The sequence below is a fragment of the Meles meles genome, chromosome 6 (assembly GCF_922984935.1).
Source record: "Meles meles chromosome 6, mMelMel3.1 paternal haplotype, whole genome shotgun sequence".
NCBI lineage: Eukaryota > Metazoa > Chordata > Mammalia > Carnivora > Mustelidae > Meles > Meles meles.
In genome coordinates this window covers 92,311,138-92,337,842 of record NC_060071.1, presented here as the reverse complement: position 1 = coordinate 92,337,842, position 26,705 = coordinate 92,311,138, and the positions used below count along the sequence as shown (strand labels likewise).

The following is a 26,705-nucleotide window of genomic DNA, read 5'->3' as shown; positions in this document are numbered from 1 at the left end:
TAGGGTCTCGGCTGGCTCTGTTTGTTTCCGGCTGCTGTCAGATTTTGTTGTTGGGCCTGAGGGATTGGTGGCCCTGCAGTGGGCTCGTCCCGTTACCGGACTCACGCTTTTACCAGGCTTGGGGACGCGGAGCGAGTTCTTCGGTCTCCTAGCAACCAGGAACTGGCTGTGGAAAGGAGTCGCGGTACCGGCGTCCAAATCGCTCAGGCGCTAACCGGAACCTTTGAGCCCGGCCCAAACCCGAGCCGAAACCCTGCGTTTGGAAGACTAAGCAGGAAATGGCGGACGAGGCGTTGTTTTTGCTTCTCCATAACGAGATGGTGTCTGGAGTGTACAAGTCCGCGGAGCAGGGGGAGGTGGTGAGTGCTGCCAAAAGCCCTTGAGGTGCTCGCTTCGGCAGCGCATAAAGCCCTTGAGGTCCTTTTGCGGTGACATTCTTTGTTTTCTCTCAGTTCTTTCCTTCAGCCCTTGTCCTATCGCCCCCGAAGGCACTCCGAAATGTAGACAAATTTGTCCACTGCCAGGTATCCTACGCCTAAAATCTGTCAGCTCTCTTCAGTCTTTCATCCTTTTCACTTTCGCATATTCTGTTTGACACCTTTTTTCCTTTTCTTTCTTTCTTCCCCCCCCCCCCCCCATTCTCATATCTGATTCCTGCAGGTCACAGATTTTCTTTCTTTTAGCGTTGTCGCTACCATGATTTATGGCATGGTTAACTGCACAGCTGGTTTTGACACCCTTACTTAATTCTGTCACTCCAGCACTACGGAGCCATCCACTGGACAGAGTTGTGAAACTACCCCCACTTCCTATCCATAATCATCAGTATTACTGCACGCACCTCTAAGATAGAAGGCTAATGCGATTTGAGATTAAAGGGAAGTTTGCAGGCGTTACTATAATTAGGAAAAAAAATTCAATTAAAAATTAGTTATTTAGTGCCCATTATATGTCAGAGGTATTTCTGCGTGCTGGCGGATGACTCCATTCTCCAAGGGGTTACTTAGAATTTGTGGGAAACATCATTCATTCAGAAAATATTTATTAAGTGTTTATTGTGAGCCTGATACTGTGCTAAATGAGATCAAACCCCCACCTCACAGTCGTTGGGAAATAGATGTCAATGAATAATTAATGTATTAGGTAGTAAATAGGTATAAAATCATGGAGTTCTAATGAATATTATAAATGGGATATTCCAAAGTCATACTCAGGTCAGAAGCCCTCTCTATGATGCTGTTGATCAAGAGGGGTGGAAAGTGGGGGGAGGGAAAGCATCTCAGGAAAAAGTAAAGGCGTAGGGATATGTATGAAAGAGTGTGATGCATTTAAATATGCTTAAGTATTTCACTGTGACTAGACTGAATGGATGGAGAGTGAGAAATGTTGAGAACTGAAGCTGGAAAGAGCCCTGTATGCTGTATGATTAAAGAATTTGACATTAGCAGTGGGGGTGTTTTTTGTTTGTTTTTGTTTTGTTTTTATTTTTATTTTATTTTTTTTTTAATTTTTTTTTTAATTTTATTTATTTGACAGACAGAGATCTCAAGTAGTTGGAGAGGCAGGCAGAGAGAGAGAGAGAGGAGGAAGCAGGCTTCCCGCTGAGCAGAGAGCCCCATGTGGGGCTTGATCCCAGGACCCTGGGACCATGACCTGAGCCGAAGGCAGAGGCTTAACCCACTGAGCCACCCAGGTGCCCCTGTTTTGTTTTGTTTTTTAAGAGAGAGAGCACGAGGTGGGGGTGGGCGGCGAGAGGGAGAGAACTCTCAGCCGACTCCACACAGTGCAGAGCCCTATGTGGGGGCTCAGTCTCATGACCCTGAGATCTTGACCTGAACCAAATCAAGAGTTGGACACTTAACCACCTGAGCCCGCCCATGTGCCGCAGTGGAGAATTTTCTTTTTTTTTTTTTTAAAGATTTTATTTATTTATTTGTCAGAGAGAGAGCGAGAGAGCAAGCACGGGCAGACAGAGTGGCAGGCAGAGGCAGAGGGAGAAGCAGGCTCCCTGCCGAGCAAGGAGCCCGATGTGGGACTCGATCCCAGGACGCTGGGATCATGACCTGAGCTGAAGGCAGCCGCTTATAACCAACTGAGCCACCCAGGCATCCCCCCAGTGGAGAATTTTTTTTTTTTTTATTTTATTTATTTGACAGAGAGAAATCACAACTAGGCAGAGAGGCAGGCAGAGAGAGAGAAGGAAGCAGGCTCCCCACGGAGCAGAGAGCTCGACGTGGGGCTCGATCCCAGGACCCTGAGATCATGACCTGAGCCGAAGGCAGAGGCTTTAACCCACTGAGCCACCCAGTCGCCCCCCCAGTGGAGAATTTTAAAGAGGGGAATGATGTGGTCCATTTGCATTTCAGAAAGATAATTCAGTGTTTAGGTTGGAGAGAGAAGATCCTTGTAGTGGAAAGATTCATTATTTCAGGAGTCGGCAGGAGATGGTTAAGATCTGAATTAAGACAGAAAAGGAGAGAATGGTTTGAAAGTTAGGAGGTAGAATCTCTAGGACTTGGTTAGGTATAGGAGTGAGAGTTGAAAATTATCTCCAGGTTTTTAACTTGAGCATTTGTCTTGGATGGAGAGGAAATAGAAGAAAATGATAAAGAATGAATTATTTTGGGGCACTGGGTGGGCTCAGCTGGTTAAGCGTCTGCCTCCCGCTCAGGTCATGATCCTGGGGTTGAATCCCACATCTGTCTTCCTGCTCAGTGGGGAGTCTGTTTTTGTTTCCCTCTGCCCCTCCCCTGCTTGTGTGTGTGTGTGTGTGTGTGTGTGTGTGTGAGAGAGAGAGAGAGAGAGAGAGACGCGTGTGTGCTCGCTCTCAAATAAAATCTTTGAAAAAGTTTAAAGAATGAATTCTTTTGAACATGTTGGATTTCTGAGGTACGTGTAGGAATCTGGGAAAGGTACTGCTCATGTGTAAACCACAAGAAGGATAGTGTATTAGTCTATTCAGGCTGCTATAACAAAACACCATAGAGTGAGTGACTTATAAACAACAGAAATTTATTTCTCACAATTTTAAAGGCTGAAGAGTCCAAGATTAAGGCACCAGCAGATTCTGGTCTGATGCAAGGCCTCGTTCATAGATGGATGTCTTTTGGCTGTATGTTCACATGGTGGAAAGGGGCTAACTAGCTCTGTGGGGTCTTTCTTATAGTGGCATTAATCCTGTTCTTAACAGCTCTATCCTCATGACAGAATCACCTTCCAAGGCCCTTACTTAATAATACTATCACATTCATGGTTAGGATTTCAAAATAAGAATTTTTTTTTTCATTTTTTAAAGATTTTATTTATTTATTTGACAGACAGAGATCACAAGTAGGCAGAGAGGCAGGCAGAGAGAGAGGAGGGGAAGCAGGCTCCCTGCTGAGCAGAGAGCCCGATGTGGGGCTCGATCCCAGGACCCTGAGATCATGACCTGAGCCGAAGGCAGAGGCTTAACCCACTGAGCCACCCAGGTGCCCCCAAAATAAGAATTTTGAGGGAGACATGTTCAGTCAATGACAGAAAAGCATGATGCATTTGGAGATATTAAAAAGATATCAGGAAGAGTATTAGAAATGAAGGACTGAATGGTTCTTACTCAGACCCATCTGTAATAGAGAGTTTTTTCCAAGTTACACACTTTTGGGTGCCTGGGTGGCTCAGTGGTTTAAGCCGCTGCCTTCAGCTCAGGTCATGATCTCAGGGTCCTGGGATCGAGTCCCGCATCGGGCTCTCTGCTCGGCGGGGAGCCTGCTTCCCTCTCACTCTCTCTGCCTGCCTCTCTGCCTATTTGTGATCTCTCTCTGTCATAAATAAATAAAATCTTAAAAAAAAAAAAAATCTTTAAAAAAAAAAAAAAAAAAAATCTTTAAGTTACACACTTTTGACTTCATTATCATCAAGAGCCAATAGTTATTAATTTTTAGCATCTATGCTAAGTGATGAGTAGCAGACATTTATTGTTTAAGCAAAGTTAGCCTTCCCTTTACCCTTTTCCCAAAGAACAATGGGTAACACACCTCTTTCACTCTTTTATTATTAAACCCCTGCCCCCCCACCATCATGTATGCAATCAGTTCTCTTTATACCCCTCTTTCTACTTTGCTTCTTGCAACTTTTACCCTGGAAAAACTTTTTTTTAATCCCTCTTTTTTCTGGTGGATTAACCAAAAAAACCAAAACAGCTGTTGTAATCATGACTGATAATATTAAGAGATGTGCTAGTCATGTAAGGGAAAGGAAATCTGTAAGTTTTGAATTATTTAATCTAAAAATAACTTTTGGAGGGGGAGCCTGGATGGCTCAGTTGGTTAAGCATCTGCCTTTGGCTTGGATCTTGATCTCAGGGTCCTAGGATCGAGCCTCACATTGGACTCCTTGTTGGGGGGGGGGCTGCTTGTCCCCTGCTGGTCCCCCTGCTTGTGTTCTCCCTCTCTCTCCTGCTCTCTGTCAAATTAATAAATCTTAAAAATAAATAAATAAATATAACTTTAGGGGTGCCTGGCTGGCTCAGTTGGTAGAGCGTGTGACTTTTTTTTTTTTTAATTTTTTAAAGATGTTTATTTCTTAGAGAGAGCACAAGAGGGGAAGAGGGGTGGGAGAGGGAGAGAGAAACTCAAGGGGGTTCCATGCTGAGTGTGATCCCACAACCCTGAGCTGAAACTAAGAGGTGGACACTTAATGTACTGTGCCACCCAGGTGCCCCAACTGAGCATGCGATTCTTGATCTTTGGGTTGTAAGTTTGAGCTCCACACTGCGTGTAGAGATTACTTAAAAATAAATCTTTAGAACTTAATAAAAAATTTTTTTTCTTATTGCACTTCATTTACACTGGGGAATTGAAAGTGCATATATGCAAAAAGAATTTTAAAAAGTTAATATGGCAGTGTTGATTAGAATTTATTTTGGGATTTAAGTGTATGAGGTTTTGTTGTATTAGTGTCTCTACTTTAAGTGTACTTCAGATTTTTCATAATAAAAAAATGTATAAGAAAGTCACATAACCCTGACATTAAACAGTGGTTTTTTTAATATATCTTCAAAGAGATGAAGTCATAAGTTTTGAGGTGAAATAAAGAAAAGAACCAGTGTTCTCACCCTCCAAATCAATGATTTTCAAACTATTCTTGAGGAGGAATTAAATCTTTAAAAACTAAATAATTGGGCATTTACCAATTTATGGAGAATAGATTTTTTTTAAAGGTTAATAGATAAAATATTCTCAGGTTTAATTTTTCTTCAAAATCTGGTACCTACTCGTGAGTATTCACAGATACCAAAGTAAGTGAACAAGTAGCAACATCAGAAGATATTTACAGGGGCATCATTTAAACACTCATGTGATCAGTAGTTAGGATTTTAGAATGTCTACATATAATCATATTCCCTGCTAATCAACGTACTCCTGGCTGATTCTACAAAGACCGGATTGTTCCACAAAGGCTGACAAGTTACTTATTCCACCTGAGCATTTTTTTTTCCACCTGAGCATGTTTTGAAGTGAACTAGAGAATAACAGAAAAACAAATGATTATGATAAGTACAATAGTAGATTTATGTGCAGAGTGTTATGACAGCATAGGGCCTACAGGAGCGCCAAGGATGGCTTTTAGGAGGATATGACACTTGAGCTGAATTTAAAGCACATATGGTCTGTTGGGTGGCTAAGTTTGTTGGGTATCCTACTTTTGGTTTTGGCTTTGGTTATGATCTCAGGTCCTGAGGTCAACCCCCATGTCAGGCTCCATGCTTAGTGGGGAGTCCGCTTGGGATTCTCTCTGTTCCTTTCCCTCTCCCCACTGCACACACATGCTTGCTGTCTTAAATAAATCTTTAAAAATAAATAAAGGGGTGCCTGGGTGGCTCAGTTGGTTATGTGTCTGCCTTTGGCCCAGGTCATGATCCCAGGGTCCTGGAATTGAGCCCTGCATCAGGCTTCCTGCTTAGTGGGGAGTTAGCTTCTCCCTCTGCCTCTTCCCCTTTCATGCTCTTTCTCTCCTCTCTCAACTACATAAATAGAATCTTAAAAAAAAAAAAAAGTAAAGGCTATACAGTGGAACAGCATGTGGTGTTCCATACACCGTGTGTGAGGTTGCAGAAGAAAGCATGGAACTATGGAGTTGCAGAAATTTCAGAGTGGTAGAAGGAGAGATGTTTGTGGATATGTGGCTGTTAGTGAATCTGGTTAACTAGCCAGGACTGTTTAAGGAAAAGCACATACTGCCATGCTAAGGAGTTTGAACTTTATTTTGAGAGGGTGCTGAAAGGTTCAGTAGAGAAATAACATGATTTAGATTTTAGAAAGTCTTTACCAGGGACGCCTGGGTGGCTCAGTTGGTTAAGTGGCTGCCTTCGGCTCAGGTCATGATCCTAGCGTCCTGGGATCGAGTCCCACATCGGGCTCCTTGCTCGGCATGGAGCCTGCTTCGCCCTCTGCCTCTGCCTGCCACTCTGTCTGCCTGTGCTCTCTCTCTCTCTGACTAATAAATAAATAAAATCTTAAAAAAAAAAAAAAAGAAAGTCTTTACCAGAAATACAGAAGATATAATAAAAGGAAGAAAAAACCAGAGACAAGGAGATCATTGGAAAGGCTCTAACTGAAAACCAGGAGAGAAATGAGAAGGGCTAACTTAAGTAGTAAGGATGGAGAAAGAAGATTGATTTTGAGAGCATATAGATGATAGGCTCCACGGAACTTCGTGCATGTGGAAGGTTGGGAGTAAAGAGGTGAAGAAAATGAAAGTTTTCTGGTTGCAGTAACTAGGTTGATGGTGGTGCCATTAATGAATTTAGGGAATTTTAGAGGCAGCACAGGCTGAGGAAATTAAGATAATATCTTTAAAAAAAATTTTTTTTTAAGATTTTATTTATTTATTTGACAGAGATCACAGGTAGATAGAGAGGCAGGCAGAGAGAGAGAGAGGGAAGCAGGCTCCCTGCTGAGCAGAGAGCCCGATGCGGGACTCGATCCCAGGACCTGAGATCATGACCTGAGCTGAAGGCAGCGGCTTAACCCACTGAGCCACCCAGGCGCCCCTTAAAAAAATTTTTTACTTATTTATTTTTTTGAGAGAGAGAGTGTGTGAGCACACACAAGTGTACTCATAGGAGCCAGGGTTGGGGCAGGTAGAAGGAAAGACTGTCAAGTCAACTTTGTCTTGAGCATCTAGCCAGACACAGGGATTGATCCCATGACCCTGAGACCACAACCTGAGCCAAAACCAAGAGTTGGTTTCTGAATTGACTGAGCCACCCAGACACCCCTCATTTAATTTCTTTTAAAGATATTATATAATCTCTACACCCAATGCGGGACTCGAACTTAAAACCCTGGGATTGAGTTGCATGCTTTACTGACTAAACCAGCCAGTGCCTCAAGTACAATTTTGAATATGCCTAATTTGAGGGGGCTGTGGGACCTCTCTATAGCTATGTCCAATAAAGTCTGTACTGTAAAAGTACAGATTTAGTAGTCACAACCTCATTAGTAGAATACATGGTTCCTTAGAAAGTTCACCAAATAATGAGGCCTGTGGTGTACTTAGTGGAGCCTAACAAGCTTCAGAATATATAAATATCCCTGCCATTTTGGAGCTGTATTCTAGCAAAGGGTGGGGATGTGAAATTTAGTAAAATGTGTATAGTATATTAAATGGTGAAAGCTGTTCTTTGGAGACTAATTAAGCAGGGAAATGGGATAGGGCATCAGAATCACTTTTAAGGGGGCTGCCTTTTTTTTTTTTTTTTTTTTTAATTTTATTTTTAAGTAATCTCTACACCCAACGTGGGGCTTGAATTTACAACCCAGGGATTAAGAGTTGCATGCTCTACCCACTGAGCCAGTCAGGCACCCTACTTTAGAGGACTTCTTAAAACACAGACTACTAACCCCACACCTACAGTTTCTGATTTAGTAAATTGAGTTTCAGAATTCGCAGTTTTTACAAGTTTGTACATGATGCTAATGTTACTGGTCTTGGGGCACACTTTGAGAATCACTGGAATAGAGAATTTCTAAAGGGGGAATAATGTTGCAGTTTTTTTTTTTTAATTTATTTATTTGACAGATAGAGATCACAAGTAGGCAGAGAGGCAGGCAGAGAGAGAGGGGAGAAGCAGGCTTCCCGCTGAGCAGAGAGCCTGATGTGGGGCTTGATCCCAGGACCCTGGGATCATGACCTGAGCCGAAGGCAGAGGCTTCAACCCGCTGAGCCACCCAGGTGCCCCAATAATGTTGCAGTTTTAAAGAAGATAGTTAAAATGAGCCTCACTGATGTGTGTGGGTGGGTGAAATACACAAAGGTAATTAAGAATATACTAAACAGGGGCCTGGGTGGCTCAGTGGCTTAAGGCCCCTGCGTTCGGCTCAGGTCATGATCCTAGGGTCCTGGGATCGAGCCCCACATCGGGCTCTCTGCTCAGCAGGGAGCCTGCGTCCTCCTCTCTCTCTGCCAGCCTCTCTGCCTACTTGTTCTCTCTGTCTGTCAAATAAATAAATAAAAATCTTAAAAAAAAAAAAAAAGAATATACTAAACCATATGGAGTTTCCTCAAAAAGTTGTAAATAGAGCTACCCTACAACCCAGCAATTGCACTACTGGGTATTTACCCCCAAAATACAAATGTAGTGATCCAAAGGGGCATGTGCACTCCAGTGTTTATAGCAGCAATTTCCACAATAGCCAAACTATGGAAAGAACCCAGATGTCCATCAACAGATGAATGGATAAAGAAGAAGTGGTATTACACAATGGAATATTATGCAGCCATTAAAATGAGAGCTTGCCATTTGTAATGAAAGTGGATGGAACTAGAGGGTATTAGGCTAAGTAGAGTAAGTCAATCAGATAAAGACAATTATCATATGATCTCACTGATAAGAGGAATTTGAGAAACAATATAGAGGATCATAGGGGAAGGGAGGGAAAAATGAAACAAGATAAAACCCGAGAGGGAGATAAACCATACTGAAACAAACTGAGGGTTGCTGGAATGGAGGGGAGGGGGATGGGAGGGATGTGGTGGCTGGGTGTTGGACACTGGGGAGGGTATGTGCTATGGTGAGTGCTGTGAATTGTGTAAGACTGTTGAATCACAGACCTGTATCCCTGAAACAAATAATACATTATATTGCTAATTAAAAAAAGAATATACTTACTGTGATAAGCACTGAATAATCTATAGAATTGTTGAATGATTATATTGTACACCTGAAAAAAGAAAGGAAAAAAAATGGGCCTCACTGAGATGGTGACATGTGAGTGAATACTTGGAGCATGGTTGTTGGTCATTCGGATATCTGGACGAAGAGCTACCTGTGCAGGAGACCCGAGATTGGAGCATGCCTGGCATGTTTAAGAACAGCAAGACTAGTATAGCTAGAGCTCATGTGAGTGAAGAAGAGTTGAAGGTTGAAGCCATGCAAGACAGAGAAATCTGAATTATAGGCGGCTTTGTAGATGATCCAGAGGATTTTGAGAGTCTTCAGCATATGGGTAGTATTTAAAGTCCGAAGACTAGATGAGATTGTCAGAGAAAGAGCAAGCCAACTCAACTGCATGATTCCTAGCATCGGATGGTGGGGTCATTAGTTAAGACACTGAGAACAGAAAAGTTTGGATGACTCTGAGAGACATTTTGAAGCAAGGAACAGTAGAATTTAATGACTTCCCAAAGGGAATGACTGATGGAAAGGTGGTACTTTGACTTCATTTTTACAACTGAGGAGAGAATAGTTGAAAATGGGCAGGGGGTGTTGGGGAAGGTTAGCGGGAGTAATAAGGGAAAGGGGTTGGCATTTCTGAAAAGTAGTAAATAACAGTTCCCTGTTTACCTTGTTGCCTTATGAAATGATTAGTACTAAGAAAACTCAAATATAACTTGTAATTCACTTTTTCGTAGAATATTTTACTGAGGGTGCCTTTGTGGTTCAGTCAGTTAAGCATTTTCCTTTAGCTCAGGTCATGATCTCAAGTCCTGGGATTTAGCTCTGCGGCAGCCTTCCGTTTCAGTGGTAGAGTCTGCTTCTCCTTCTCCCTCTCTCTCTCCCTCTACCTCTCCTCCTGCTCATGCTCTGTCTCTTGCTCACTCTCTCTCAAATAAATAAAATCTTAAAAAAAAGTGGAATCACTTGCATTAATATTTTTAGTAACATCATAAAACAATTTTTAATATTAATATTCTGGCATTCTAAAAATATTCCAAACTATTATTTTTTAAAATAGGAAAATGGACGCTGTATTACTAAGCTGGAAAACATGGGGTTTCGAGTGGGACAAGGATTGATAGAAAGGTGAGCAGTATGGATTTGAAAATTTTCTTCCAGGTAGGTTATAAACAAAGGTGATCCATTTCAAAAGATTGTATAAAATTTGAAATACTTTAATTCCTAAATTTTATTTATTCTCTGTTCTTTAATTCACGGATTAAAATTTCTCTTTAGGTCTGATGCTATTTTAATTCTGTTATTGAACTTTCATGTTTTAATATTTGAAGAAAATGTATATGTATACTTTAGACTTTTTTCCTAAAAAATTTGGTGTACTGAAACAACTATCTAAAATCTTGTTGCATTTTCTACTTAAGATCTAATAGGTTCTTTAACCTAAATGGATTTTTGTTTAAATGCAAGGGATGGAAATGCTTTAGCGTCTGTGTTTATGTGTTTAGTAATCTTGTAATTTATAGACCAATTCATAAGGTATTCCTTTCTCATCTGAATAACTGAATCTGGTTATATTTTATATAACAATACCATGATTATGTCTAGCCTTTTTTAAAAAATGTGCTAGAATTAATTGTATTTAAAATTGCAGCTTACTGTTAAGACCAATTTTAGCACCATAATTACATGACAGTATGAATTGAGATGGGATCTTCTTTGCTTGGTGCTTATCACTTTATGACTGTCAATAAATGTTCACTGCTGTTCTGGCATTTCAAAATTAGTGAATAATATAACCCTCCTGCTTTCTTTGGAAGAAAAATACTAATTACTTTCAGTTGGTTTTTTTAGGTTTACAAAAGATACTGCCAGGTTCAAGGATGAGTTAGATATCATGAAGTTCATTTGTAAAGATTTTTGGACTACGGTATTCAAGAAACAAATCGACAATCTACGGACAAATCATCAGGTATTTAGACAGATTAAGGCCCATTTTTTAAGCCTTTAACTTAATATAAATGTCCTATTTTAGTCATTTATTTAATATATAAAACAATATTTCTAGTCAACTTTGAAATGTTTTTTTGTATGTTATTAATATATCATTACTTTTTTCTGTAATAGGATATAGTGAATAAGAACAAAGAGACAATAATCGGTAATGATAGCTAATTTTTTTTCCCTAATTAAATAACTTCCCTTAAGTTTTAAAAAGTAGCAAATGTCAAAATGATAAAGGTTTTTAGTTATTATTACTTGGTGGTAATTCTCTGCAAAACCACAAATATGTCACATTTGTTTTTAGAGTAATTTCTAAAGTTTAATTTATAGGGCATATTTAACTTTTTTTTAAAGGATTTTAGTTATTTACTTGACAGAGGGAGAGATCACAAGTAGGCAGAGAGGCAGGCAGAGAGAGATGGGGAAGCAGGCTCCCTGCTGAGCAGAGAGCCCCATGTGGGGCTAGATCCCAGGGCCGGAGACCACAACCTGAGTGGAAGACAGAGGCTTAACCCACGGAGCCACCCAGGCGCCCTGCGCATATTTAACTTTTAACTCTTGCATTATTTAGTTGATGTCATTTTTCTCTTAAAATAATTTGTTAATATAAGATTTAATAGATTACATGGAAAATTATGCATTTAAGTGGATTTAGTTTGTTTCATGAAACTCAAGGAAATATTTAGAGTGGACTTGGCATTTTGATTAAGGATTAGAAAATGAAAATAATTTATCTAGTAGCTACCACTAGCTTTAATTTTTTTCATATAACAATATCTTTGTAAATATTGAAATGCTAATGGGAAGAAGTGACTGATTATTGGCTGTCTAGATATGAGCTAATATATAACTGCTAATTCTACCTGGACATCTATTTCTGATTCCTTTGCACTAGACTGTGGGTTCTTTAAGGATAGGAACTATTTTATGCATCTTTTTTTCTTTAGTATCTTCTTTTTTTAAGTTGTTTTTTTTAAATTTTTTGTAACTTACAGTAAAAATTTTACTTTTATTTTTAAGATTTTATTTATTTGATAGAGAGAGAGAGAGAGACACAGCAAGAGAGGGAACACAAGCAGGGGAGTAGGAGAGGGAGAGCAGGCTTCCCTCTGACCAGGGAGCCCAATGTGGGGCTTGATCCCAGGACCCTAGGATCATGACCTGAGCTGAAGGCAGTTGCTTAACCAACTGAGTCACCCAGGCACCCCTGTATCTTGAGTATCTTAAAGCATTCAAGGAATATTGTTGTTATAAAGTTCTGAACAGCTCTTCAGCCTGAGCACTGCAAAATTCCTTCCTTTAAAGAAATTTGATCAGTGGAAAGGAGAATTTTAATATCTTAAAAAAACTCTTGAATTGTTTTGAAGGGAAGAGATCATTTTTAAGGACTACAGACTACACAGACTTTTTTTTTTTTTTTTTTAAAGATTTTATTTATTTATTTGACAGAGAGAGAGATCACAAGTAGGCAGAGAGGCAGGCAGAGAGACAGGAGGAAGCAGGCTCCCTGCGGAGCAGAGAGCCCGATGCGGGGCTCCATCCCAGGACCCTGAGATCATGACCTGAGCCGAAGGCAGCGGCTTAATGCACTAAGCCACCCAGGCACCCCTACACTGACTTTTGATGTTTTTTCTGTTTTTGAAACAGGGCATCTATGTACTTCAGGACAACAAATTTCGTCTGCTTACTCAGATGTCTGCAGGAAAACAGTACTTAGAACATGCATCTAAGGTATTTAATGGAGTAGAAGATTGGGGTTTTCATAAGGAAAGTACAATGCTAACCACAACAGACTTACGAATTTAGAATAGGTTTTAAAGTTTTTCTTTTTTGTTTCAGCACTTCTCTTTCTTTCTTGTTTTTAAAGATTTTATTTATTGGGATGCCTGCATGGCTCAGTTGGTTAAGTGTCTGCCTTTGGCTCCAGTTATGATCCTAGTGTCCTGGGATGGAGTTCTGAATTGAGCTCCTTGCTTAGCAGGGAACCTGCTTCTCCCTCTGCCTGCCATTCCCCCCGCTTGTGTTTTCTCTGTCTCTCTCGGACAAATAAATAAATAAATAAATAAATATTTTATTTATTTGAGAGAGAGAGAGCGAGCATGCGCTAAAGCGGGGTAGGAGCAGAGGAAGAGGGAGAAGCAGACTCCCTGCTGAGCACAGAGCCCAATGCAGGATCACTACCTGAGTGGAAGGCAGATGCATAGCCAACTGAGCCACCCAGGTGCCCCTGTTTACGTTCTTTTCTATGAAATAGGAGACAGGTGTTCATCATATTTTTTTTTTTTTTTAAGATTTTTTTTTTTTTTTAAGATTTTATTTATTTATGACAGAGAGAGATCACAAATAGGCAGAGAGGCAGGCAGAGAGAGTGAGAGGGAAGCAGGCTCCCTGCCGAGCAGAGAGCCCGATGCGGGACTCGATCCCAGGACCCTGAGATCATGACCCGAGCTGAAGGCAGCGGCCTAAACCACTGAGCCACCCAGGCGCCCTGTTCATCATATTAAAATAGCCTATATTAACCTCTAGCTGAATAGGTTTATGACAACTAACGAAACACTATAACCAAATGCCATTGAAATGTAAATTAATGTTAGATTCTTGAATATGGCATAGATATATCAGAAAAGATTGTCTAGCTTATAAAACTGGTGTTGTGCAAAATTACTCACCTCAGTTTATATTTACAATCTCCTTTAGTTAATTAAAAAAGTTTTTTAATATTGTTAACATTTGTTTCTAAGAATGCATGTTTTGTGTTAAGTGCATCTGTGTTTCTGGGTTTTTATTATATAAGACAACTTAAGTGGTGATTCTTAACTTTATGTATTTTTTTTTTTTTTTTTTGACAGAGAAAGATCACAAGTAGGCAGAGAGGCAGGCAGAGGGAGAGGGGGAATGTGAACAGAGAGCCTGATGTGGGGGTCAATTCCAGGACCCTGAGATCATGACCTGAGCTGAAGGCAGAGGCTTAACACACTGAGCCACCCAGGCACCCCATGTATTATTTTTTTAAACAGTGTTTTATTTTTTAAATTTTTTACAAAAGATTTAATTTATTTATTTATTTGACAGAGACAGACAGCGAGAGAGAACACAAGCAGGGGAAGTGAGAGAGGGAGAAGCAGGTTCCCTGCTGAGCAGGGAGCCCGCCCGATGTGGGGCTCGATCCCAGGACCCTGGGATCATGACCCTGAGCTGAAGGCAGACGCTTAATGACTGAGCCACCCAGGTGCCCCTATTTATGTATTTTAATTTTAATTTTATTTATTTTTATTTATTTAAGAGAGAGCAAGAGGGAGAGCACAAGCGGGGTGAAAGACAGAGGGAGAAGCAGACGCCCTGCTGAGCAGGGAGCCTGATGCAGGGCTCAGTCCCAGGACCCTAGGATCATTACCTGAGCCAAAGGCAGATGCTTAACTGATAGAGCCACCCGGTGCCCCAGCAATGATTTATTAATAGCAAGGCTTAAATAAATCTCATATTTATCAATAGCATTGCTATCTTTGTAAATTCTTAATATTCCTTACATTTTTGTTCCTTTCAGTATTTAGCATTTACATGTGGCTTAATCAGAGGTGGCTTATCAAACTTGGGGATAAAAAGTATTGTCACAGCTGAAGTGTCTTCAATGCCAGCCTGTAAGTTGAATTCACATTCCTTAAAAATGGTTTTAATGATTATTTTTTCAAGTCTGGTGTTTTTCTGTTTGTTTTGTTTAACTTGGAGGAAATTTAAAATGCTAAGGCCATTTTGTTTTATTTTTATCAATTTTAACATTTAATGTAATATGTAGCATACTTTATTCATATTCAACGATTTTTAAATTCATAATGGACAGTGATTTAAGAAAGTGTGCTAAGGTAATCCAAATGTATAAGACAGTTAAGTGGTGATTCTTTTATATATTTATGTATTTATTTTTATTTATTTGAGAGAGAGCAAGAGAGAGTGAGTGACAGAGCATAAGCAGTTGGGCGGCAGTGGGGGGGAGAGGCAGAGGGAGAGGGAGAAGCAAACTTCCTGCCGAGGACCCTGGGATCATGACCTGAGCCCAAGGCAGATGCTTAACCAACTGAGCCACCCAGGTGTCCCTATGTACTTATTTTTAAAGATTTATTTATTTTGGGGGTGGGGAAGGGCAGAGGGAGAGGGAGAGGGAGAGAGAATCCCAAGTGGACTTCATGCTCAGCTTAATCCCAAGACCCCGAGATCACGATCTGAACTGAAACCAAGAGTCAGATGCTCTACCAGCTGAGCCACCCAGGTGCCCTGTGATTCTTAACTTTTTAAGGAAATTTTCTGCATTATTCTTTTAATAAATTTCCCTGTAGCATTAAAAATGTCTTTTTGAAAACAATTTTCTAGAATTTCTAGAATAAAGCTAGATAAAGCCAACTAGTCTTTTATTGCTAAACTCCTTTACAAAGATCGTTTTTATCAAAACTACCAACCAAGAATAAAACTGACTTGAGCATCACTCTATTTCCTTTACCCAAAGGTAGGAATCACAAAGAGAAGCAAAGACACCTATTCACAAAACAGATAATCATCTCATAAAAATGAAAGTGACTTTATTGATTATTATGAAAAGTGTGAAAAGTTGTTTGACATAGCAGGTTTCTTCGTTGAAACTACTTTCTGATGTCACAGAAAATTGATATTTAGGCTTGTTTTCATTGTACCTAAAATCAGGAATGATTTTTCTTTTTTTTTTCCTTAGGTAAATTTCAGGTAATGATACAGAAGCTATAAAACATACTGAAATGCAAGGCAAGACTTCAACAGTGTAAAGAGATAAATTATTCATGTATAAAATATTTCAAGTAGCAATGATTTAATTACATTATTGGACATTTGTATTGATATAAGCTATTTGCTAACTTATGTAATGAAAGATGCACTCTTAAGCAGGAGTAACGTCGTATTTTATTAATTTAACACAGACTTTGTTAAAGCAGATAAATACATATTCTACCATAACACAGATTTTACTGAAACTATTCAGAATGAAAAAACCTGATTTCAAAAGACTAAACCCCAAGATGTAGGACCCTTTTTTTAAACATTCTTATTTGCTTATAGTGGTGTGTATTTAACCACAGATAGAGAAGCAAAACTCAGGGTTTGATAAATTAGCATTAAGTATGCATCAATCAGAATCATTTCTGTAAGAATGAACAAATTTTGGTTTTGCTTTATGAATTTGTTTTAGTTATTTAAGAAAAGCAAACAGACACTAAATTAAACAATTTTTATTTTATTATAATTTATTTCTGTTAAGAATTTTTATGCCTATGAGGATTTTATTATATACATCGTGTATTATGTGTTTGTGTGATATATATATCCTATGTAACCACCTGTATTGCTTAAAAAGTTCATTTTACTTTAACAGAATTTTGTCCTTAATTTTACTCTAATAGAATTCGGTCCTTCAGAGGTCCATTAATGAAATAAAAGTGAAATATAGATTAGTTTAAGTGTGAAGTCAGTGACTCCAGGGCCAAAGAATATTACATATTTAAGTAAGGAATTTTATATTTACTCCTGTTACAGTCTTGACTTTCAGCTTCTCTCCCCCTGTGTGGAAGGGCTGGCGAAGGTTCTAAATCCTTATCTTTATTCTCTAATTACTATTTCCCAAGAGCAGAGGGGTGGATAATTGGATTACGCACACCAACTTTCACTGGACGCTATCTTCTCAGGGGGTTGGGGTCAATGCTCACCGTGTACGCCTATCATCTCTTCCATCTGATAACCAAGAGGATAAGGGCAAGATGAAAACCATCAGACTGAGGATAGTGGGGTGCAGAGATAGAAAGCATCTTAATTGTGCTTCTGAATTAACCAATCCTGGAACTGCTTTTCCTTTGAATTTTTTGTTACATGAGATAATAAATTCCTTAACTTGTTCAGTCTACTTTTGGTTCTGTATTTTGTTACTTGCTGTACACCTTAAGTTAAAATATGTTACATGTCAAGTGTATCTCAGGCGGGGAAAAATTAGTATGCAAACTTGTATGTATAAGGATTTTCCCTAGTTATGTGTTCACTGATGGCATTTGATTAAAGTATGGTACTGACATATAAGAAAATACTGTGCAGCTGGTGAAAAGGATGATATCTATGTGCATTTATGTACATGGAATGCTGTTAATTGATATTAAGAGAAAAAAGTTTATTATAGGATACTACAGACACAATGTATAAATCTACATGATTGTAAATATCAGCCTCAAAAGTTAAAAGTAAATTGTAAGTAGATGGAGATTTTTTATTTTTATCTTTATATTATTTAGGTTTTAAAATAATCATTTGGGGGCGCCTGGGTGGCTCAGTGGGTTAAGCCTCTGCCTTCAGCTCAGGTCATGATCATAGGGTCCTGGGATTGAGCCCCACATCAGGCTCTCTGCTCAGCAGGGAGCCTGCTTCCTCATCACTCTCTGCCTGCCTCTCTGCCTACTTGTGATCTCTGTCTGTCAAATAAATAAATAAAATCTTTTAAAAAATAATAATAATAAATAAAATGATCCTTTACCACTCTTGCACAAAGTTGTATCAATCCCATCCAAACTGCCCTTTTTGAATAATAACCCCTTCTTTGAAGCAGAGGAATATTGGAGAAAATTGAGGAATATTGGAGAAAACTCTCAGGACCTATACCTGGGATGGGACGGGATAGTGGTGAAAACTCATTTCCTCATGGTATAAGGTTCTTTTTCTTTTTTAACGTTTGGGGTCCGTGGATGCCTATTCAGTAGTGTACTGATGTTTATGAACTCACAATGTTTTTTTTTTTATTTTATTTTATTTATTTGACAGAGAGAGAGATCACAAGTAGGCAGAGAGAGAGGAGGAAGCAGGCTCCCTGCGGAGCAGAGAGCCCGACTTGGGGCTTGATCCCAGAACCCTGAGATCATGACCTGAGCCAAAGGCAGCGGCTTAATCCACTGAGCCACCCAGGCGCCCCTCTCACAATGTTTTTAATGCACAAATAAAATACATTAAGACTACAAAGGAAACAGTTGTACTGATGTTATGAAACTATTTTTAAAATGTGGTAATAGGGGGCGCCTGGGTGGCTCAGTGGGTTAAAGCCTCTGCCTTCAGCTCGGGTCGTGGTCCCGGGGTTCTGGGATCGAGCCCCGCATCGGGCTCTGCTTAGCAGGGAGCCTGCTTCCTCCTCTCTCTCTGCCTGCCTCTCTGCCTAGTTGTGATTTCTGTCAAATAAATAAAACATTAAAAATAAAATAAAATTTATAAAATGTGGTAATAGTTTATATTAAACAAGATAATATATTTAAAATATAAGTGAGAGGCCAAAAAATAAATAAATAAAAATAAAATACTGGCAAGGGGTGCCTGGCTGGCTCAGGTGGAAGAACATGTTCTTGATTTCTGGATCATGAGTTTGACCTGCTCCGTTTCCAATAATTGCATAATTTCATCTTAATTATAGTTCTCAAGGCCTCTTAATGAATAGCATACCTGTTTTTTTTATTAAAGAGATGTATTTTTCAAAAGTAGAAAACTATACTGTATGGTTGTGATGGGGTGGCTCAGTGGGTTAGGTGTCTTAACTTCAGCTCATGTCATGATCTTGGGGTTGTGAGATCGAGCCCTGGGTCAGGCTCCACATTGGGCATGGAACCTGCTTAAGATTCTCTTCCTCTGCCTCACCCACCTCCCTCCCTGAAAAAACTAGTGGTGCCTATGTGGTTCAGTGGGTTAACCCTCTGCCTTCCGCTCAGGTCATGATCTCAGGGTCCTGGGATCGAGCCCCACATCGGGCTCTCTGCTCAGCAGGGAGCCTGCTTCCCTCTCCCTCTGCCTGCCTCTCTGCCTACTTGTGATCTCTGTCAAATAAATAAAATCTTTAAAAAAAATTTAAAAACCAAAAACTATACTGTGTACTGCATACATTAACTGTTTAGTCAGTGACTTCTACTAACCATAATGACACGGCTTGATCTCTCAGGTCTAGTGATCAAACCTCGTAAGAAGACTTAGGACTGGAGAGGTCACCAGAATCTGTCCAGGTGGCAGGGGGAGCCTGGGTGACTCAGTTAAGCATCTGCCTTCCACTCAGGTCATGATCCCAGAGTCCCGCATCCGGCTCCTTGCTCAGTGAGGAACCTGCTTCTCCCTCTGCTTAGTGCTTCCCCTGCTTGTGCTTGCTCTCCCCATCCACCCCATGTCAAATAAACATAACTTTAAAGAAAGATTTTGAAAGTGTGCACGTGCACACAAGCAGGAGGATGGGGCAGTGGGAGAGCAAAGCAGACTCCCCACTGAGCAGGGAGCTGGATGTGGGAGTTGATCCCACAACTGTGGGATAGTGACCTGAGCCAAAGGCAGATGCCAACTAACTGAGCCACTCAGGTGCCCCAGATCCACAGATACTTCCAATCCCTTTCCCTTTTTCTCCCTCCACCCCCCCACTTCCTACTGGAAAGACTGGAAAGGCTTAAAATTTTGTTTCTCCCACCTTCCTCAGAGCTAGAGGTGTTATACCCTTGTAGCCAACAGATGAACACACATCTGCTGTGAATTTCTGGGGAAAGTTGCTTTTATGAGAAAATCAGATGTGGAAGTCTCTGCGTCCTTCCCTCTTTTCTGGTGTTCAATACAGACCCATTACCTTGAACTGCAGTGGCCATCTTGTTACCATAAGGGAAAGGCCACAAGACTCTCAGAGACACTGGTATTGTGGTCATTGACCCAATGCCAGTAGCCAGCTCTTCCTGACTTCTGGGCATGTGAGAAAAATCCCTACTGAAAAACTGTTGCTATGTGAATCTTCTGTTAAAGTAGAAAACATTCCTACCTGATAAAGAAACAGAAAAATTCTAAGTGATATGAGCAAGAGATCTGACAGACAAAACAGATGACTTATTAGGGTATTACAGAAAATGATTTAAGAAAAAGTTTTGTGTAATAAAGCAGTTAGAAAGTATTGAGCTTAAAGGGAAAATATTTGATTAGTTTTGTTGCTGACTATAAAAACATTTGCCATTTAACCAAGATTATCTAATTCTAAGGACATCTATCCATTGTCTTTTGTTTTGTTCAAGAGTCAAACAAGGGGCCCCTGGGTGGCTCAGTCCATTAAGCAACTGCCTGTGGCTCAGCAGAGAGTCCACTTCTCCTTCTCCCTCTGCCACTCCCCCTGCTTGTGTGCTCTTTTTATTTATTTTTTTAAGATTTTGTTTATTCATTTAATTTTCAGGGAGAGAGAGACAACAAGAGAGGGAACCCAAGCCGGGGGAGGGGGAGAGGAAGAAGCAGGCTTCCTGCTGAGCAGGGAGCCCAGGGCTCAATCCCAGGACCCTAGGATCATGACCTGAGTGGAAGGCAAAGGCTTAACGACTGAGCCACTTAGGCGCCCCAACGCTCTCTTTAATAAACAAACACAATCTTAAAAAAAAAAAAAAGAAACAAGATTTTAATAAGCAAAACACATTTTCAATAAGAGTTTATGTGTATATATGTAAAGAAACAATGAAAAAGCACCAATGATCTCTAAAATTTTATCATACAGTTTCTGTACAGGATGCTTCATCAATAAATGGCACTCAATTTATTTTAAAAACATGTAATTATAGAAAACTGTTTGAACTGTTCTGTCACAAACTGGCTGGTTGGGATTTTCTAAAGAATACTTCAGATACTCAAATCAATATAATTTATCTTCTGAATGTCAACTTGAGATGCATAGGTTAAGAGGAAGACCTTTCAAATAATGTTGAAGATGGGATTCAATTCGCACTTGAGTTGTCACATCCTCAGACACAGGCTGCCTTAATCACAAGTATCTTCTATCCCTGAGAGACCAGCTACATCAAGATGGTTCATCAGCTAAATCACGTTGGTCAAAATATCTAGTAAAAAAGAGAATTTCATGTATATTAAAAATATTAATAGCAGCACTACTTATAATAGCAAAACACCACAAATAACCCAAACATCCATCAATAAAGGCACTCCTTGACTAAACTATGATACATCTGCATAGTGGAAGACTGAGGCTTTTTTTTTTTTTTTAAAGATTTTATTTATTTATTTGTCAGAGAGAGAGAGCGAGCACAGGCAGACAGAGTGGCAGGCAGAGGCAGAGGGAGAAGCAGGCTCCCTGCCGAGCAAGGAGCCCGATGTGGGACTCGATCCCAGGACGCCGGGACCACAACCCGAGCCGAAGGCAGCTGCCCAACCAACTGAACCACAAAGCCTCTTTTTTTATAAAAATAAATGAGGGGCACTTGGGTGGCTCAGTGAGTTAAGTTTCTGCCTTCAGCTTGGGTCATGATCTCAGGGTTCTGGGACAGAGCCCTGCATCAGGGTCTCTACTCAGCAGGGGGCCTGCTCCATACTCTCCACCACCCCCTCCCACTGCCACTGCCACCTTGTGATCTGTCAAATAAATGAATAAAATCTTAAAAAAAAAATGAGGAAAATACACTGCTATATAGTGTGACGTCTACGACTTATTAAGTGAAAAAAACAAGGTATAGAATAGTATATTTACGGGGTGCCTGGGTGGCTCAGTGGATTAAGCCGCTGCCTTCGGCTCAGGTCATGATCTCAGGGTTCTGGGATCGAGCCCCGCGTCGGGCTCTCTGCTCCGCAGGGAGCCTGCTTCCTCCTCTCTCTCTGCCTGCCTCTCTGCCTACTTGTGATCTCTCTCCCTGTCAAATAAATAAATAAAATCTTAAAAAAAAAATAGTATATTTACTATGCTACCTTTTGTAAGGATGTGTAGGAATGCAGATAGATTTATATATACTTTTAGAAAGAAACAGTAAATGGAAGGATAAACCAAAAATTAATAAAATGGAAAACTACAGAAGGGAGAAAGGCTAGAGAGGATAAAGGTGGGTTCTAAAATATTTCAAATGCATCCTGAATTAAAATTTTAACTTTGGAACAATGTAAATATTCTATGTAATTATAAAACAAGATAAATTAAAAAAAAAAAAAAAGAAAATCCCCAAACCCAACCAAATGAATCTTTATAAGGTTGCTGGCATAACCACACAGAGAAGAATAATTTCAAGTGATCTTAAATGTGATGTTCTGGTATATGTCCCTAGTGAGATATACCAGAGACAAAAGAACTGCAAAGAATTCTTAAACTGATTTTAGTAGTTGTACTTCAGTAACACTGTTAGTATATTTATTCTGAAACTATTATGTGCATATTGTAGGATAAAGCCAATAACTGTTAATGTTAGAAACAAGAATTTTCAGCAGAGGAAAAAGAAACATAGCTTAAAGAAAAATCATGTCATCTTAAATCAGAACTGAAAATGCAATTTGAAGTCATGATTTCATTTTTCTCTTTCTAATAAACATACACTTCCTACCTCTGGTCATCCAAAAGGCCTAAAGGCAATGACCAACCTAATAACAGCTAACTTCCCTAATGTCCAAATTGTGGACTCTAAATACCATTTTCTACTTTTTTTTTTTTAAAGATTTTATTTATTTATTTGACAGAGATCACAAGTAGACAGAGAGGCAGGCAGAGAGAGAGAGAGGGAAGCAGGCTCCCTGCTGAGCAGAGAGCCTGATGCAGGGCTCGATCCCAGGACCCTGAGACCATGACCTGAGCTGAAGGCAGAGGCTTAACCCTTTGAGCCACTCAGGCGCCCCCCATTTTCTACTTTAAAAGAAGAACCAGCACTCCTGGGAAAAAACACTGATTCCAGATCTGGGGCCAGAAATGTATAAGATACATTTGAACCATCTTGACATACCTGAAAGAAGAAAAGTTATAAAAGACCACCAGGGTTATATAGAACAAAAAGCGCAAGAAATGATCTGATGGGTTCCTACTGACCAAACACGGAACAATTTGAGCATCAACAAAAATAATGACTGCAATATTCTTTACCCGAATGCAGTGATCAACTTCATACTAAAAGTGGGACAACCAGACATTATGTGCCTCCTGATGTGTACAACACCATCCATGGAGTCTTGCCAAACAAACAAAACCCTATATATAATAATCAAGCCTTTATTTCTTTTACTTTTTGAAGATTTTTAAAATTTATTTGACAGAGACATAGCAAGAAAGGGAACACAAGCAGTGGGAGAGGGAGACACAGGCTTCCCACTTGGATCCCGATTTGGGTTTTTGTTTTTGTTTTTTTTTAGCACCTACTTATTTTCCATCAACCTTATTTCCATTTTGTTTGCCTTGATGGAAGAGCAGCTTAAGACTGCTCCGTGGTTGTTCCTATGCATTCAGTGGCCTGAGTAGTGGGAGCTGCAGGCTAGTCTTCAGTGGCAGGCTAAGGATTCCAGTTTTCATTTAGAAGGGAACTGACTGTGACCAGTCTGTGACTTCAAGATGAACTGCGGTGAACTCAGAAGTTGGAGCAGTCCATTCATCCTGAAAGTCTTCCTTGGTCACAGCCTTTTCAGCAGTGGCCTGCTCTTCCTTTTCAATCTCTTCAGGATCTCCGTAGTAGTAGAGATAAGGCATGACCTCACATGGGTGCTCATGGAAAATGGTGCCAAGCATGAAGAGAATTTCCCAGGCCAGACTCCACCACATTAGACTCACTGAGTGAGCTCCCTTATTGCTATAAAGGATGGCAATGTGCATAGAGTGCAGAGGAGAGTCTGTGTTACGCAGAGTGACCATAGGCAGGTTAATGTAAGACACCTCTGTGTAAGGCTGTGGTCAGTCCTAGCATCAGTAACCACCAAGAAGTCTGCTCTAGGAAGGCTGCCTGGATCTGGTTAGTGAAGGTTCCAGGCATAAAGCTGCCAGCAGGAGGGAGTGGCTCCAGTAGTAGCAGCAAACTTCAGCACAGCTTGCTGGCTAGTATTTCTGGATGCCAGGACACTGACATCAATTGGGTTTTCAATGGCAACAATGGCACGAGCTGCCTGCAGAAGCATTTCCCAGGTTCTCTCTAGATGGTCTTTTTTTTTTTTTTAAAGTAGGTTCTGCGCCCAGCATGGAGCCCAACATGGAGCTTGAACTCCTGACCCTGAGATCAAGACCTAAGCTGAGATCAAGACCTAAACTGACATCAAGAGTTGGATGCGTAAACAACTGAGCCACCCAGGTGCCTCTCTCTTCCGATTTATGATATAGATACTATCACTTTCCTTTTGTAGATGTACTGTTCCATTTGGAAGTCAAGGTTGGTGCTACCTAAGTGGGTTCCTGCTGCAAGGAATTTGAGGACATCCTTCTCCTTCATTTCCAGGATATCAAGGGCTCTGGACATTATGACAGTTTCTAAGTTACCATGGGAATGAAGAACAATAGCATGTGCTCCAACCTCTCCCTGGCTAGTGTGGAAAGGGAAACGGTTGGATCCTGATTTGAATAATTCAAATGTGTGAAGACATTTTGGGAACAATTAAGGAATATGAAACGTGAACTAGGTATCACATAATATTGTGGAGTTATTAAATTTATTAGATATGATACCAATACTAGAGTCATGTTTTTAAAAGGTCCTAATCACTTAGATACTCTAAAACAGGAGAAATGACATGTCTGAGATTTGTTTAAAATACATTAACAGGGCGCCTGGGTGGCTCAGTGGGTTAAAGCCTCTGCCTTCAGCTCAGGTCATGATCCCAGCGTCCTGGGATTGAGCCCCACATCGGGCTCTGTGTTCAGCAGGGAGCCTGCTTCTCTCCTCCCCTTTCTCTGCCTGTTTCTCTGCCTACTTGTGATCTCTGTCTGTCAAATAAATAAATAAATAAATAAAATATATTAACAAAAAAGATGAGATAAATGAAACACTCTGGTGAAGTTAATAAATGTTGAACTTGGGTGACAGATTGCTGGCAGGGGGCATGTATTATTCTACTACATTCATGTGTACTTGAAAATCTCCATAATAAGAACCTTAGGGGCGCCTGGATGGCTCAGTGGGTTAAGCCTCTGCCTTCGGCTCAGGTCATGATCTCAGGGTCTTGGGATCAAGCCCCGTATCAGGCTCTCTGCTTGGCCGGGAGCCTGCTTCTCCCTCTCTCTCTACGTGCCTCTCTGTCTACTTGTGATCTCTCTCTCTGTCAAATAAATAAATAAAATCTTAAAAAAAAAAAAAAGCTTAAAACATTTTTCATTGATAAAATAATTAAGGTGGGTAATAGGGCTATTAAATCCCATCTGAATGGGATTCCACTCATTTGAGTAGGTATTTCTATCAGTTAGAAGTTTTTGCTTTAAAGCTGTAAGACAAACAAGACCAACAACAACAAAAAAGCAAACCCACAAAAGACAAAAATATTTGATACTTATATTGAGATGGCTTCTGCCAAGAGTCAAGGTCTATGTTATCTTTTTTTTTTTTAATATTTATTTATTTATATATAAATATATATGTTTATGTGATGGCGTCCCTCTATGTTATCTTTTTTCAAACTTTCTAGAATCTTCTTTAAGTCTTCTTTTAGAGAGCCTGCTCTGTGGGGCAAGGGGAGAAGGCATCTTAAGCACGCTCCATGCCAACATGAGGTTCCATCTGAGTTCATGACCTGAGCCAAAATCAAGAGTTGACACCTAACTGACTAAGCCATCAGGCACCCCTCTTCTGCAGGTTTTCTTTTCCTTTTTTTTTTTAAGATTTATTTATTTATTTATTTGACAGACAGAGATCACAAGTAGGCAGAGAGGGAGGGGGAAGCAGGATCGTGACCTGAGCAGAAAGCAGAGGCTTAACCCACTGAGCTACCCAGGTGCCTCTGCAGGTTTTCTTATGTGAAGCCTACATAGTCCAAGTAAATTTTCTGGCCTAGAACTTATTTTCCATTTTAATTTTGATTTTTTAAAGATTTTATTTATTTGATAGAGAGAGATCACAAGTAGGCAGAGAGGCAGGCAGAGGAGAGGAGGAAGAAAGCTCCCTGCTGAGCAGAGAGCCCAATGCGGGGCTCGATCCCAGGACCCTGAGATCACGACCTGAGCTGAAGGCAGAGGCCTAACCCACTGAGCCACCCATGTGTCCCTATTTTCCATTTTTAAATAATGTTCTGAGGGAAAAAAAAAATAATCATGACCAATTACTTGATATTGCTTTTCTCATAATTGCACATTATAAAATATCAGTGGATTCCTAGTCAGATGTTATATTTAAGTCTCTGATTCCATTCAGTACTAGTTTACTGAACCCTAATTAACGTTTCTGAACCTGTATCTTCACCTGTGAAAGTAAAAGAAAAAACTCTTGAGCTGCAGGATTAAAGACGCAGTATACATAGCGCCTAGGGCTCTCATTTAATCCTTATTATCAAGAGATAGGTATTTTGATATGGGCATAGTCCAGAGCTTAGCTCTGGAGCAAAGCTGCCAGGTTTTTGGATCTTAGCCCTACAATTTACTAGCTCTGTGATGGCAGGAAAATTTTTCTGCCATGGTTTCCTCATCTGTAATTGATAACAGCACCTACCTTCTAAGAACTAAATGAGTTTCTATTATGAAGCACTAAGAAAAATGCATGGCGCAAAGTGCTTAGCTAAGTATTAATTATCACCAGCAGCATAATTATTATAGATTGAGAAAATGTATGTT

The 26,705-nt window shown here is 40.1% G+C and overlaps 2 protein-coding genes across 7 annotated transcripts in view; one reads left to right on the top strand and one right to left on the bottom strand.

Moving 5' to 3' along the window:
* Window positions 1-24,807, top strand: TRAPPC6B (trafficking protein particle complex subunit 6B). 3 transcript variants are annotated; one of them, XM_046008493.1, is made up of 6 exons: window positions 1-359; window positions 10,221-10,288; window positions 11,012-11,129; window positions 12,809-12,892; window positions 14,706-14,799; window positions 24,119-24,803. In XM_046008493.1, exons 1-6 carry the CDS (start codon window positions 279-281, stop codon window positions 24,232-24,234), a joined length of 561 nt encoding a protein of 186 aa, XP_045864449.1. In that variant the 5' UTR covers window positions 1-278; the 3' UTR covers window positions 24,235-24,803. The 3 variants fall into 3 exon arrangements, with proteins under 3 accessions (XP_045864449.1, XP_045864450.1, XP_045864451.1); XM_046008494.1 differs by lacking the exon at window positions 24,119-24,803 and adding an exon at window positions 15,882-17,081; XM_046008495.1 differs by lacking the exon at window positions 1-359 and adding an exon at window positions 378-524 and having other exon boundaries at window positions 24,119-24,807.
* GEMIN2 (gem nuclear organelle associated protein 2) overlaps window positions 20,512-26,705 on the bottom strand; it is a 24,944-nt gene continuing 18,750 nt past the window's right edge. For 2 of the 4 annotated variants that reach the window (XM_046008488.1, XM_046008490.1), the window contains one exon: window positions 20,516-21,042. In XM_046008488.1, coding sequence (XP_045864444.1) covers window positions 21,003-21,042 — 40 coding nt within the window. In that variant the 3' untranslated portion in view covers window positions 20,516-21,002. Of the gene's footprint in view, window positions 21,043-22,732; window positions 23,627-25,721; window positions 25,724-26,705 lie in introns of those variants that run through there. The other 2 variants (XM_046008492.1, XM_046008489.1) reach the window with 2 other exon arrangements.